This window comes from Acromyrmex echinatior, chromosome 19 (genome assembly GCF_024713525.1).
Source record: "Acromyrmex echinatior isolate Ae372 chromosome 19, ASM2471352v2, whole genome shotgun sequence".
NCBI classification, from domain to species: Eukaryota; Metazoa; Arthropoda; class Insecta; order Hymenoptera; family Formicidae; genus Acromyrmex; species Acromyrmex echinatior.
The window spans coordinates 6,170,354-6,185,118 of record NC_141870.1 but is presented as its reverse complement, the minus strand read 5'-3'; the positions used below and the strand labels follow the sequence as shown (position 1 = coordinate 6,185,118).

Genomic DNA, 14,765 nt, shown 5'->3' with positions numbered 1-14,765 from the left:
CATATTATTTATTTAACTGAAGATTAATATTTGTATATCGATATATAATTTATAAATGATTTCAAGAGAACCAATTTGCAGAAAATAATCTAAATTATTTGAAATAATGATTCAACACAGCTCGTAATTCTCGATATTGTTTTTATGAAACAATGTGCACACGTTAGCAAAAAAGATTTAATCGAAACTTGCGGTGCTAAAGAAATTCTTAAACATCGAAAACGCATTTAGGAGGTAATCCACGGGTACCAAACTTTAGTAAATATGTACACTGCGTGAAAAAGCTGCATAATTTCACAAATGTTGGAGAAACATATTAAAAGTTATTTTAGAAGATATTTTCATGTGTATTCGCAGATTCTTTTTATATATATTTTATTATATTTATTTGATTGCGTTCGAGAAGCATGCAACGTTATTGTGTCATTTTATCTTTATTATTTAATAAATATAATACAAAAACACAATATTAAAAGTATGCTTTTCAAATGCAGTTTTAGACATCTCTCTTTTGCATCGTTTGGCATACTATTATTTAATGTAATTAAAAATATATATATATTAACACAGCACTAACTTACAACATTTGTTTCAAATTGAAACTAATCTCACTAACTTAGTAATAGTATTAATAAAATAAATGCATTATGTTCTTATTTTAATTAAATGTTATTTATTTTATTATTATCAACTCTCATTGAATTAAGAACATTATTTTCAATTAGAAATTGAAAATGTTGTGTTAGCTAATGCTAATACATTTTCTTTTCTATGCATGCACAGTCCATTCATTGAAAAAATTATTTTATTGCAAGTTATGTACAAAGCTGATAATAGTCTACTCGTCATAATCTCGAAATCACGTGCATTTGATCGTTGCGCCAAGCCAGAATATAGGCTTCTTCCCTTTCCCGCGAGTAAGTATTTCCATCAGGTAGAATCGAACGCCTCGTACTGTTCACCTCATTCGCTTTTCAAGCAGGCCCCCAGTCATCGACAATGTCTCTGTGCGAGTGGTACGCGAAACGCGAGGTGCTCCTCACGGGAGTCACCAGCGAATTGGGACGCGCTCTGTTGGAGAAGATCTTACGGTGCTTGCCGGATGTCAGGGTGTATGTCGTTCTCAGATCCCAAAATGGTCTCAACGGCGAGGAACGGCTAAAGAAGATATTCGCGTCACCCGGGTACGAACGATATCCTTCTCGCGTTCCTTCTCGTTCACCTTGTGCCTGTAAATCGCATCGGTCGCTCGATATCGTCTTTGTGCACGTTAAATTGTGACCGCGATTCCGGTCGGGGATGTGTGCCGAATTTATTTCAGAGAACATCAAACTGAGAAAGACCCTCTCCCTCCTCTCTCTCTCTCTCTCTCTCTCGCTCTTTCATTGCACTTGGTGGTTTGCCGCAAGAATTCCGAGAACGTACGTAATGCACCTTACGTTGGGAATCGATTGCAAAATTAGATTTTCGTTTCACAAATAGTCACGTGCAGTGACAGAAAGAGCACCACATTCCAAAAATTTTCACAAAATGAAATTATTATTACTCTTATTACTGTTTTACGTAATTATGAAAACCTATGGTGCTGCGTAATACGAAGAAAAGACTCTGCATTAATCATGTGGAAAAAGTAGTTTCAGTCAAATTGGCTGAAACTGAGATATTTTGTAACTAATAAAATGCTTATTATTACTCTTATTACTATTTTACGTAATTATGAAAAACTATGGTGCTGCGTAATACGAAGAAAAGACTCTGCATTAATCATGTGGAAAAAGTAGTTTCAGTCAAATTGGCTGAAACTCTGAGATATTTTGTAACTAATAAAATAACTAATAAAATGCTGCTCACACACTGGTTATATGCGTGTTTAATTATATAAATGCTTATACGTTTAAAAAACTAACTGTGCACTGTAGATGAAGATACTTTTCAGTACATTAAATCCGAAATAGCAATTTCGAAATAGTGTTACAGCAAAATTTTATGGTTATGAAGACTTTCGATCAACATCTCATAAGCTAAAATATTACAATTTCAATTAATTTGACTGAAATGACTTTTTCCATAAAATTAGTGTGAGATCCTTTCTTCTTCGATTTATTCGTAATAAAAAATTTCGCTCACTTAATATAAATTTAATTCTACATCAGTGTTATGTGATAAAATACATATATTGTTTGTAACATTTTTCTTCTCCATTCAACTTTTAATATGTAAGATAACTTTTCATCTGCGTCTTATTTGGCATAAACATTTTACTCTCAAATTTCATCCTCATTTTTGTTTAATCAACTTTTATCAAATAAAAATTATTAAATAAAAATTTTAATATTTAAGCTAATAACTAATAATATAATAATATAATAGTTAAAAAGTAACTCTTTTTTCCACTTTTTTTTTAAATCCAGAAACAGTAAAAGAACATTGGATTAAACAAAAAAAATCGAAATTGCAGATAAAAAGTAAAAATACGATTGTAAATAGAGGCTTAATAAAACAAAGCATTTTGGAATCTTTCGATTTGATCTTTGCAATTTGTTAAATCTCCTGTTAAAATTCATACCGTGTCATAATTTTAACAATTGGAAACTTACCGCGAACGATATCGATTGAAATGATAGCAGCATACCTGCAATCGCATTGCAATTGCTCGTCCGAAATCGCCTGGTAATAACGATAGAATCAAGAGTAAACGAGATACGATCGGATGCACGTGTTTATAGTCAATTGCGCAAATCGGATTGCCTCGTTAGATCCCGTCTCATGCTCGTCTCATCGTAACGATCGCCCGAATCGCCAAGATGCTCGGATCGGAAGATGAAACTCGGCACCGTTGCATCACGGCGATGGCCGCCCTGACCGGCCTTCGGGTAGGGGCGGCTAAAAGCTCGTGGAGAGAGATTTATTTTCATTAGCACACGCCTCCGTGCTCCCTTTAGAAAGATTATGAAGTATACGCGGCCCGGGGTGCTTTCTCTCCCTTTCTTTCCCTCTCTTTCTCTAACCCTCGCAAAATCCGCGACCGCGCGGAAAATTCGTCCGCGCGTTTTGAATTTCGCGAAATTAAAATCCGCGAAAGGATTGTTTTCCCCCGGGAAATCGTAGTTACCACCGGATCGCTGCGTTTTTTCACTTGAAAAAGAGAATCGCCCGGCGCGTAAATGAGAAAATGCAAATGGACGAGAAGCTCGAGCGTTCAAGGTGCAACCGCTTCAACGCTATTACGTTCGGCGAAATCGCTCTCGGCTGTCGCGGCTTGTCGGATTTTCCTCGCACTATTTGCGACTTCTTGTAAATTGTTCCTCGTAAAATAGTTATGATGTTAATTGTGAAAAATCTCCTAGGCAGAATTCGAAATGACAGTATGTCGTGTTTCTATTTTTATCCTTTCAAAAAATGCAGCAAAAAATGCGTAGAATTAGAAGATATTTCAGAACTTTGCATATTTTATACATACTTTGAATATACAATGAAATATGAACAAATAAATTGAATTCAAAGAAACATAAATTAATTTCAAATTTATATAATAATTTATGTAAATGTATTTATCGATAAAACAAAACTCAAATTTGCTTTTCACAATGATTAATATTAATTATCTTCGTTAGTTTTGCACTGAGCATCTTAATTTCCGGATATTGCTGATAATCGTACGTATTGTATTCCGGCGATAATTTCAGAAATGAGACTTTGTATCGCATAATTCGAATCTGTGCATCATAATCTGATTGCTTGATATTTTTAATGGCGCGCGTCTTACGCAATTTTTCCATGCCGCGGTGCATCTCCATTTTGATGAAACTTCCTAGGAGTAAATTCCAAAGCCGATTTGCGTCACCAACGTTATTATCGCTCGGCAGGTATGAGCGACTGAGGCAGGAGATGCCGGGCGCGATGTCGCGCGTGAAAACGTTCGAGGGGAATCTGCTTTACGAGGATCTCGCTCTAAGCATCGAGGACAAAGCCTCGTTGAGAGAGGTCACCGTGGCCTTTCATGCCGCCGGGCCGCACGATTCCTTCCTGGAATATTGTCAGGAATTACCGAAGCTCAGGAGCATCGCCGTCGCATCCAGCATTTTCAGACATCGCGGCAGGATAGCTGAATGCCTGCAGAATGAAAAAATTCCCAACTTACCGGTCGCCTTGGTGCGCTTTCCTTGCATTGGACCGGCTTACAAGGAACCTATGCCTGGCTTTGTCGAGTCCCTCAAAGGACCCACCGCTCTCATGGTTGGTGCGGGTTTTGCGTGCGGCAATTCGGAATTGCCAGCCGAAATCATCCCAATAGATATAGCAGTAAATACGATGATCGCGGCCGCATGGGAAGTCGGCATGTACGTATAAAATCTTATTATTTTATTTATTTTACGTTAATTTCTAAAAATTTTGTTCATTAATAAAAATAATCGGGATATTTAACAGTCCAAGGAAGGATTAATCTACTAACCCGAGTTTAAAGCGCTTTTAATTCTCGTTGCTGCGAACTTTTATGACTATGTTTACATTAATCAAACTCAACATGCCGTAACTCGTCTCGTTGTAATAATTACATTTCTGCACATTACAAAATCGTTTATCAATACGCTTATTTACGTAAGGATTATCAAGTTGCTCTTAAATATTACATTCATTTAATTGCAAAGAGAAAGTTAACCTCAACGTTAAAGGCGCATTCACGTGTGCAGCGTTACGGAATGATAATAATAATCAACATTGTTTAATTACGAGACGTGAACCAGAAAGTAGCGATAGCTATCACCTTTCAAAGAATATATTGCGCAACCTGTTATTTTTTCTCAAAGCACTTCTTGCTCAGTTGAGAAAAATAATTATCAGTACTGTGTTTCAATAGAACCTTGGAGCTAAAAGAGGACTGCTCGATCTCTTTTGTAGGTAATGTTATTAAAGCGACATCAAGTGCAAATTAAAAATGATTATATAAAATAGTATTATTATAATTAGGGCCGGTAAAACAATCCTGCCTCTGTCAAAAGCGTAAAGTGCAAAATAAATAAAAATTACAATAAAAAGCGCGAAAATCCGTAGAAAATCCCATATATACATACATTTGATTATTTGAATTAACGAATTTGTAAATAAAATCCGGAAAAAATAATTTGTTTAATTAAAATAATTAAATTAATAATAAAAAAAGAATGAAACCTTTTTCGCGATCCGTTGTAGGTTTTAACATATCGGAATTCGTTGCAGACGCGGCTTATCTAGTTTTCCGATGCGAAATATTGGATGCGGGCAAACACGTTTTGCATGTACGCGCGGTTTCCGTAGTTGTTACTGTTTGCTCGAATTCGACGCTTCCGCTCCAATTGTAAAAAGCGGAATTCGCTCTTTTCGATTTTTTTCGATTCACCCCTCAATTCACTGAGAGCATGATTACTCCCGTCTTGACGAAATCATAAATTCCTTGTGTTGATAAAGCTAATGAATATTTTGACAACTTCTCTAATACAATTATGTGTAATACAACTGTGTGTGTATTGTAAATTGGCATTCATTGTATCGACAGAACGAAACTGCCAGTTCTTTCAAATAACATTGTGCTGTGTAACAAAAATTTTCACGACTAATTTTAATTAACAATATATTGCCTGTGCCCTATATTGAAAATATAAAATGCACTTATTGCAGATACCCATTAATTTTTTTATTCTTTCATTTCGATATCAGTTTGCGAAAAACTTGTAATGTTACCTAAAATTTTAAAATTGTTAAAATTACTCGTTTCAATTTCCATGGTTGTTCATTAATTCTCGCTACTGTTAACGTGGGATTAATTTAATACGTACATGATTACAACGCGGCATTGCGTTAAAATTGCGTGATATTAAAAAAAATAGTGTTTTATTTAAATTAACGATCACAACAAAAGTACCGTTAAGTTCTAAATAAAAACACTTAAAAGTTGTATTTCTCATTAATTTTCGAAAAAAGATTTTTTTTTTATGTGAGTTATGTTTTTGAATCTTGCACGGAGTACGACGGTTGTATAATTTTTGTCTAATGAGGAAAGCGATTATCGGAAATTGTATGCGAGACGGTAATTGAAATCAATAGTTAAATTGTATTCTTTGCGCTTGGCAGGAATAATTAAGTTGCGTCAAATCGGTTCAAACGAAGTAATTAGATATAGATGATTTATTGATTTACACATGTAGGGCACATCAACTAGGAAAGTGGTTCGCGCGGAATGTAAAAATAAATGAATTTCAGATTTAAAATAATATTACAATGAGAACGTCGATGCGCGTATTAAATTGCGGAAGAAACCATATAAATTCCCTTTAATGATATCTCTTGTTAAACTTTGTTTTCTATCCGCTTTAAGGTTTTAATTAGAAGATACGCATAACGAGAATCAACTCAGACTTTTTAAAGCACAATCTTTATTTAAGTCAGCCAACAACGAACCAATCGAATGAAACTTATAGCTAGGCTTTTCCGGGCTTTTCCTAGAAAACCCGGAGAGCTTACGTTTGATTCTAGTTTCAACCAGAAGCATCTCTTCGCTTCGCTCTGAAGTATTTCCGAACGACTGAACTGCGAATAAGTTGATTGCATTCGCCTTGCAAGAAGCAAAGTACGCTATATCTGCCTCTCATGCCTTCTCCGTCCACTTTTACCGATTATTCTTGTATTTAAGAGAAATTACTAGTCAGAAATACTATTAATTATTAGCAGTTTTAAAAGTAAATCAACTTTAGCTTTACAAGAGATGTAACCTCTGTTACCTGCATTATAAAAATTTCTCTAATAATGAATTATCTTCTTTGGTACGTACAAAAAAAATAACATATAATTTTGCAACTTGATACATTCTTTACATTCTTTCGTCATCTGATTATAACAAAAGATATATTATAATGAAAAATAAAATTTTAATTATAAAAATTAAACTTTAATTGTGTAATTATAATTAAATAAAGTAAATATAATAATAATGAAATTTAATTAAATGATAATAAAATTCAAAACTAATAAAATTCACAATGTGTTACTGCAGATGCATATACACATATAATTCGCATAAATTACGTATTAAATAGAATACGATTTAAAATAAAATAAAATGCGCCGCGAATGAAACAGTTAATTATAGCACGATGCAAAGAATGAACGCAATAAATTATCATGAGATGTGGGGCGCTTGAATGTGCTTTTCTTCTCATACTTTTTATCGTTTTCACGCAGAACCAACGCTACAAAACCGGTCGTCTATAATGCGCCGCAGCTGGGCTGCACGTGGGATGATCTGATTAAAAAGAGTCGACGGGCCAGCTCGAAATTTCCCTATCCAACCTTTGGAATTCGCGGAATGACGTCCATTGAGCCGCTGTACTGGATTTTGGTGATATTCCTCGAATGGCTGCCATCTTTCATTTGCGACATCGTCTTCGGTCTATGCGGCAGAAAACAGAGGTACCACGGACTCAAAATTTCACCTGAAATTTCACGAGTCACTAATTTATCGTCGTAGCTTCGTCAACGTCTTCGTTGATGCGATCTTTTCCTAGTCTCGTGGAAATTTCAGCGCAGCCATTTTTATCGCCATCACTAACTTTGCCATAAAAATGATTTAATACCTCTGAAAAGTATCAAGATTGTTCTTTTCCATTAACTTTTAATGCGCAATTTATTGATATTTTATGCAAATAGGACACATAAATTGCTCGCGAAGCTATCGCTTAAATAGATATTATACAATACTTTACTCTTGTATTACGCGTATTCTTTATATATTAGATACTTACTTGATTGAGAGGTTATAGATAAGCTGCTTGTACTAGAGTATTGTCCAAGTTTCAAGTTGGTTTCGCAGTGCTCTTCTGCAACAGCTGGCAATATTAAATTTGCTCGCGATATTAACTTGTTTCGGAGAACGCAACACTATTAAAGATACTAAGTCATTTTCCAAGAGCGTAACGCTTTACTACTTGATATTACGGTTCAATTTATAAGTTATAAATTGCTTATACGCTGCATTAAAATATGCATCTTAAAAATTAAAATAGAAATTCTACGTAACTTTTTAATTAAATTATAAAACCATCAATTTTCTTTAATGGGATTAATTTCCGTTTGTGTAAAATATTACAGAAGATCATTATTTATAACAAAATTCGTGCAGAATTTACAATATCTATACATTTTACCGCTTATATAATGTGATGATTATAAATTCAAGAGATCGCGGGATTAGCTAGTAGTATTAAACCTCGATGCACTTCGAAGATAATCCTTCGTTGCACACGCGAACATTAAGAAATGATTAAAGCCGTTCATATATGAAGCCTCGAACTTCGCCGATAACTACTCGCGATCGCGAATAAGTTTCGACGAGGAGACTCATGCGAAAGTTTGATCGTGATCGCGAACGCTTACGGTCTCTTCAACTTTCCGCATCGTGAAAGGCCTGCAGCGGTGCACTCGGTTAACGCGCCGCAAATCGTAAAAGTAAAAGTTATCTGGAACTGCGATTTAGGCGCAAGTAACGTAAACAGGTTCGCTGACTTTCGCTCGCGCGAGTGAATACCGAGAAAAAGAAAATTGCGTCTTCGAATGGAAAAACTCGTTTCCTCGGTCGCAAAACTCGACTCGATTCCTCCACTCGATGCCTGATTGCCTTGAGAAATGAAATCCGATATCACGATCGCGACAAGGAAACTCGAAAAATCTTGACGGGTTATTAAAATTGGTTTTTTTATATGCCCTTATAGCGCATTCAACTTGTTACAATAACAACGATACATTCACATTCGAAATTTTTCAAAAAAGTTTTTTAGTAACATTAGAATCAGAAATAAATGATTAACATTATCATTTATATATTTTTTGTGCACAATTAGAAGTAAAAGAAAAGATAAGAAAAATAAAATTGTTGTAGAAAAAAAATTAGTATTAAATAATTGCTATTATCATTTGCAATTAGAATAAAAAGAAAGAACAAAGAGAATAAAGTTGTTATAGAAACCAATTCATGGATCGAGTGGTGAACGAAAATATTTTCGCTTTTCGTGTTCGTCCTACCAAATACTTTTCTGATTTTTTTTCCTTTGCTCTCAGACGCGTGCAGAGTAAATCTTGCGCACTAACTTAGCCCGAGCTTTCTTCCTTCTTGAAAGGAAACCCTCCCGTCAAGTTTTCTACAATTCCTTCGTAATAAGTTGGATTGAAAATTATATAGTTTGCGATGAACCGGAGAAAGTTAAATTTTTTTTATCCCGCTCACACTCTCTTAATGGTACTTTGCGATCCTTTTTTCTCGACTACGATTGAAATGGCTATTTAAAAATCAATCTTGAAAACGTTTTATTTCGTTCTATCGCATGTACATATATTACATGTTCACATATATTCGAGAAAAATACGATTTCGTCCAAGTATTCCTATACCAAGATTCCTATACCAAGGAAAGAGTAAAGAAAGACGCAAATAGTTGAAATCGTTAAGAGTTCGAGTGCCAGAAGGATCAGGCGAGACGGGCATTAATGGCAGGAAAGAGGTAAAAAGAAACGACTGGTACTGAAGGTAAAATCTTTACTGCTCCCTAGGATTCTCGCGGAGTACGACAGAGTTCGTAATGCACTTCAACCTTTGAAGTCAATTTCATCGAGGTCCTGGCCAGTGGAAAGGAATCGCGTGCACCTACTGAAGGAACGTCTCACGAAAGAAGAGCAGAACGTATTTCCGATCGTCGAAGAGATCGACATCGAGAGTTATGTCCTCTGCGTTGCTGCCGCCACCCGAAAGTACTGCGTGAACGAGGATACTCTTAATATCATAAAAATGACTTGTCTGTTCTTTTTATATATACCCGTGATACTTATCGTCACGTATATTGCATCACGTACAGTCTTATTGTACGCATAAAGTTAGATAAAAATTATTATGTCTTTTTGTATATAAAAAGGCTTTCTTTTTGCAAGAATTTGTAAAGGGAAAAACGTATATTTTTTAAATGGCTTTACTCTGGGCAAATATTTTTATAATTAATGATTATGCGTTTTCAGTTTTAATTATATTACGGTTTACAGAGTTACATTAAATTAAACTTCCACATATTTTAACTTTAATTTTATTCCCTACATTTTTTTGTTGTATGTCCTATTCGATTGATTAATCTATATATGATATCATATTACATTTTATATATTAGTAATATATATATAAATATATTATTTTAATGATATTAATAATAATATTGCTATAAATATAATATTGAATATATTTTACTCTATTGTTTTTATTCCTCTCAAGTATTTCCAACGAAGATTCTTTTCTAGCGTAAGAAAAGTATCTCAACCGTTGACGAGATCGATTCTGAAGACATACTCAACTGGAACTATACGTAACGCTTTGCAAATATTCGTGAGAGTTGCACGAGACGCCTGCATAAGGAAATGACGTTTGGGTGAAAGTTTCTAGGCGCAGCAATATCAACGAAGATATATTTTCAGCACGTTCTCTTTTATGCATAGCCGTGCTGACTTGAACTCATTCCACCCATCGAAAGGGATACAAGGAAAACAAGGAATATCTGCAGATTTTGTATGTTTTCTCCTGAGAATAGGAATGCGCGAAATTCCTGCAAAAGCTGTTCGATGTCTGCAACGACGCATAGGAATCGCCTTGGCCGAATGCAAGAATTCAACGCGAGGATAGAGTCCTTTGAATATTAATAGTTTAAAATAATAATAGAATACATATAAAAAATATATCTATTTTCCGCATTCTATGCATAATTATTTTTAATTTATAATAATTAATAGCAATTTCAGGAAAAAAGATATACAATTATATGTGTAATAAATTACTATTAGATAAAGTAAAAATTGTATATTGTAAATAATAAGAGATTTTTTTTCATTTTTTGAAACTATTTTCTTCCCTTCTATCACTGTATTTCGTCCGCGTTTCAACCATGACGTTGTGCTGCACAAAATTTATATTATCTAATACATTAAAAACTCCCGCATAATTTGCTTGAAAGCTTTCAGTTATTTTTAAGCTCATGCAAATTAAATTCTTTTATCATTTCCGCAGTAACACAATCAGGACAGTGACGTCTATCTCATGGTGGGATATTCTCATCACTTTATAACGTACGTCGTCCCATTTTTTCCGCTCTTCGTTGTCAGCAAAAATTTCGTTCGCGTGACCAGCGTGAGAGTTTGAGTCGAGTTATGCTTTCAAAATCCTATTACGTGAAATTTAGCAAAGAAAGTTGCGAATTAGTTTCGTGAGATATAATTGGATGTGGTGGTTGGAATTGCGCCTTCATAATAATAATTGGCAACGTCTATTTCGCAAAAGACGAAGTTTCTCGCTGTCGACAAGAGGCCGCCAAGTTGAAAGGTAGCGAAGCTAAAAAAAGTCGTAGCAGATGATAAATAAAAATGGATAAAATAGCACAGGAAAGAAAGAGAGATCGTAAAGCGAAAAGGAAGTGGTGGGTATACATATTCAATTTAACTGTAACAGGTATGAATAAGATGTATATATCCGAGTAAATATGTATGTGATTGCTTCTCTACAAAAGTGAGTTACGCTGGCGTGCCTGGAACGATAGAATAGCACATTCGAGAGAGGGAGCATCAAAGACCTTTTGTAAATCTGTTCCACGCTTCTTATTTTCATAGAACCGTTTCGTAAAAATCTCTATAACTGTTAAATGTAGATGAAAATAATTCTTCGCGACAATATTAATAAATTTATACAAGGAATATCGTAGAAAATTGATAACATTTTCTTATGTATAATGACAAAAATTGTTTAATTTTTTTGCGTATCAAAATATAAAATTAAAGCAATGTATTCAACATGTGTCCTAGATATTAATTTATGTTAAGCAATTTCAGTCAATATTTTATAGTAAGATTTAAGCATTCTTGATCGTTTTACAACTATCATATCAGTGACATGAAATTTGCCAGTACTTCTAAACTCCCTAATAGTTCTATCGCCTCGATCCTTACGTTCACGCGACCAAGTGAACTGCAAGAATTATCATAACTCGACAGTTTTGAGAAACGAGAGTCTCTCTCTCTCTCTCTTTCCAGCGGGCGCCTCGCCATTTCGAGATTATTTACCCCAAAGGTCTGTAAAGTTTTCTAACAGCTGTTGCTGGGCGAACCCCGCCTCCTTCCTCGATCTTATTTCGCCTTCACCTGCTACGCGAGCTAGAACAGATATCTTTCTTGCTTGCAGAAGTACTTGAAACTCTCAAGCGGCAGTTACCCGATGTGTTTCTGCACCGTCCGCACGCTCGAATTCCGTCGGAAATTTCACCGAAAACTGAAAAGCCGTATTTCTTACGCGTACACATGTAATGAAGCAAGATTGAAATAAACGGAAGTTCAGGAACCATACAACGACTATTTTTCTTCAGTGAAACAGAACTGCGTTAATATAAGTGATAATTTTTACGTGCAGTACAATTCCCATCTTTTTCTCACACGTTGTATACTAAACTTGTTATACAATATTTTTGATAATACATATAATTATTTGTACCTGTAAAGAATAATTTTACTAAAATACCTAAAAATCTAGTTAAACACAATTCTGAAAATAATTCTGTTGGACCATCAAAATAATTACGTAGAATATTCAAACTGGTTGCTAGAATGTCAAAACTTTTTGCAGCATTATCATTATGCTTGAGCGTCCTACGTAATTATTCTGACGTTTCCAACAAAATTATTTTCAGATCTGCATCTAGCTAAATTTTTAGTTACTTCAACAAAACCATACTTTCCATGTATGTGTAGAAAAATTTAAAAATATTCGTAAAAAAAATTTCGACAGAAACTTCACAAGTTATTTTTTCTCTCGCTCTCTGTTATTTTAAAAATATTTGATTATATGAATATATAAATTGACATTTGGACAATATAGTTATTTCTATTAGATTTACATTTGCTATCGGCTAATTAAAATTAGACCAAAAAAATCATCGGCAATATATTACAAAACAAGCTGTACAACGAGTGAGTAACGTTGTTACATGGCGGATATGTTACGTGACGAACGTGCACTCGACTGGCGAACGTCATCAGCGTGAGAGATATTGCAGTAATAAACGTACGGCGCACCTTCTTGGTCCGATTGTACAGGGCGAGATTAATTGCAGCCATTCTATTTCCTTGGTAACGTCGAAACTCGCAAGCTTGACCACAGCAGGCGGATAGATACAATGGTCGTGCGTGGTTCCAGAATCAAGTAGAATCTAAGGAAAATATAAGTTTGCTATGGCGCAACGTTATTTTCTCCTTTTTCAATTAATGGTTTCAATTAATGGCGTTCGTAACTCTGGCACGCATGACGTGATTTAACCGTCCGCGACAAAATAAGACTTTCCAAGAGATGGAAAAGACTTGTCGCGTAGTCGCAGTGATGGCGGAAACCACATGCCATTGAGAATTGTCCCCAGTCTCTTCGGTCCTTGGCACGTCTTCCTCTGCACTGCGAAACTATTCCTCGGCTATTGTACTTCTTAAAACCTCGACAATAACGACGACTATCCGGTGGCTCTTCAGGGAATTTTATCTCGGAAGTGTATAAAACGCGGCCGGAACGATCACCAACGAATGCCGTGTATGTTTTGTATATAGTTGCAGTCGCAAATCTCGTAGTTAATGCAACGTTTCATGATAATCTGACCATTTTTGTAGTATAAAGAATATAAGAATCAAGAAAGGGATTTTCTCGAAATCTTTGTTCGCTTTGATATCATGAGGAAAAAAGATATCTTTTTTCCAATATGAACGTATTTTAGCTCACTAATGCTATTTTGAAATATCTATATTAACATCAAACAGCTTACGGAAAGAATGATTTTGCTGAAGTATGTAAAAATTTAGCTAGATATAAACCTGAAAATAATTTTCTTGGATTATCAAAATATAGGACGCTCAAACTTTACTACACGGAAAAAAATGTTTGGTTGAATTAATCGAAATTCTGGTAAAAAATAAACAATTCAGAATTTTGGTTAAGTCTACGAGGGGATCCCGTTTGCTTATAACTCGATTGCCTACAATATCGTTTGCCTACATCATTTTTGCCGACAGTTCGTTTGCGCACAAAGATTATTACCTACATGTACTTTTGTGCAAAATATAAATTTTAAAAACGGAGTTACATTTGCCTACATATATTATTGCCTACAGTTCGACTGTCTACATGCACTTTTTACTATTCGATTACTTGTAGGCGTGTTTTTCATCCGCCCGCGCCATGGCTGATGCAGTCCGACGACTCATTGAACTGAAGAGATGTGCCCTTCTTAGATTCAGATGATCTCAGTCTCCTGCGGACTGGCAGTGCTACAAGACTTTGCGGAACGACATGAATATTGCTGTTCGTCGTAAAAAAAAGTCCTTCCTCTCAACCTCCTTTACAACTGATTCCTCGCTCCAATTCTGGAGAAATCTTCGTGCCCTTGGCGGTGCCAATCAATCCTCCTCTGCTTCTATACCTCTGCACCTCTTTCTGCATCTCAGAAATCTTTCCCTCCTGAATAATCATTTTTTTGATATTCTACCTTCTTCGTCTTATTTCTCTAATTCTTTTACTCACCTTCTCTCCTCCTCTCCTCATGTTTCCACGACCTTCAATTTTGCTCCAACCATTCCCAGTGATCTCTACAATATTTTTAAGCGCATCCACTTGACTTCCACTGGGCCTCTCGATCTCTTCGGTCGCATGCTCTTATGGTGCCTTCCTCAATGTCTTGATCC

General features: G+C 35.3%; 1 protein-coding gene across 1 annotated transcript; it reads left to right on the top strand.

Annotated features, from left to right (window-relative positions):
- Nucleotides 1–717: 717 nt before the first annotated feature.
- On the top strand, nt 718–10,082 carry LOC105149021 (fatty acyl-CoA reductase 1). The gene is made up of 4 exons (XM_011061156.2): nt 718–1,184; nt 3,867–4,340; nt 7,216–7,443; nt 9,576–10,082. The coding sequence occupies exons 1-4, from the start codon at nt 1,000–1,002 to the stop codon at nt 9,892–9,894; spliced, it is 1,206 nt and encodes a 401-aa protein (XP_011059458.1). The 5' UTR covers nt 718–999; the 3' UTR covers nt 9,895–10,082.
- Nucleotides 10,083–14,765: the final 4,683 nt, after the last annotated feature.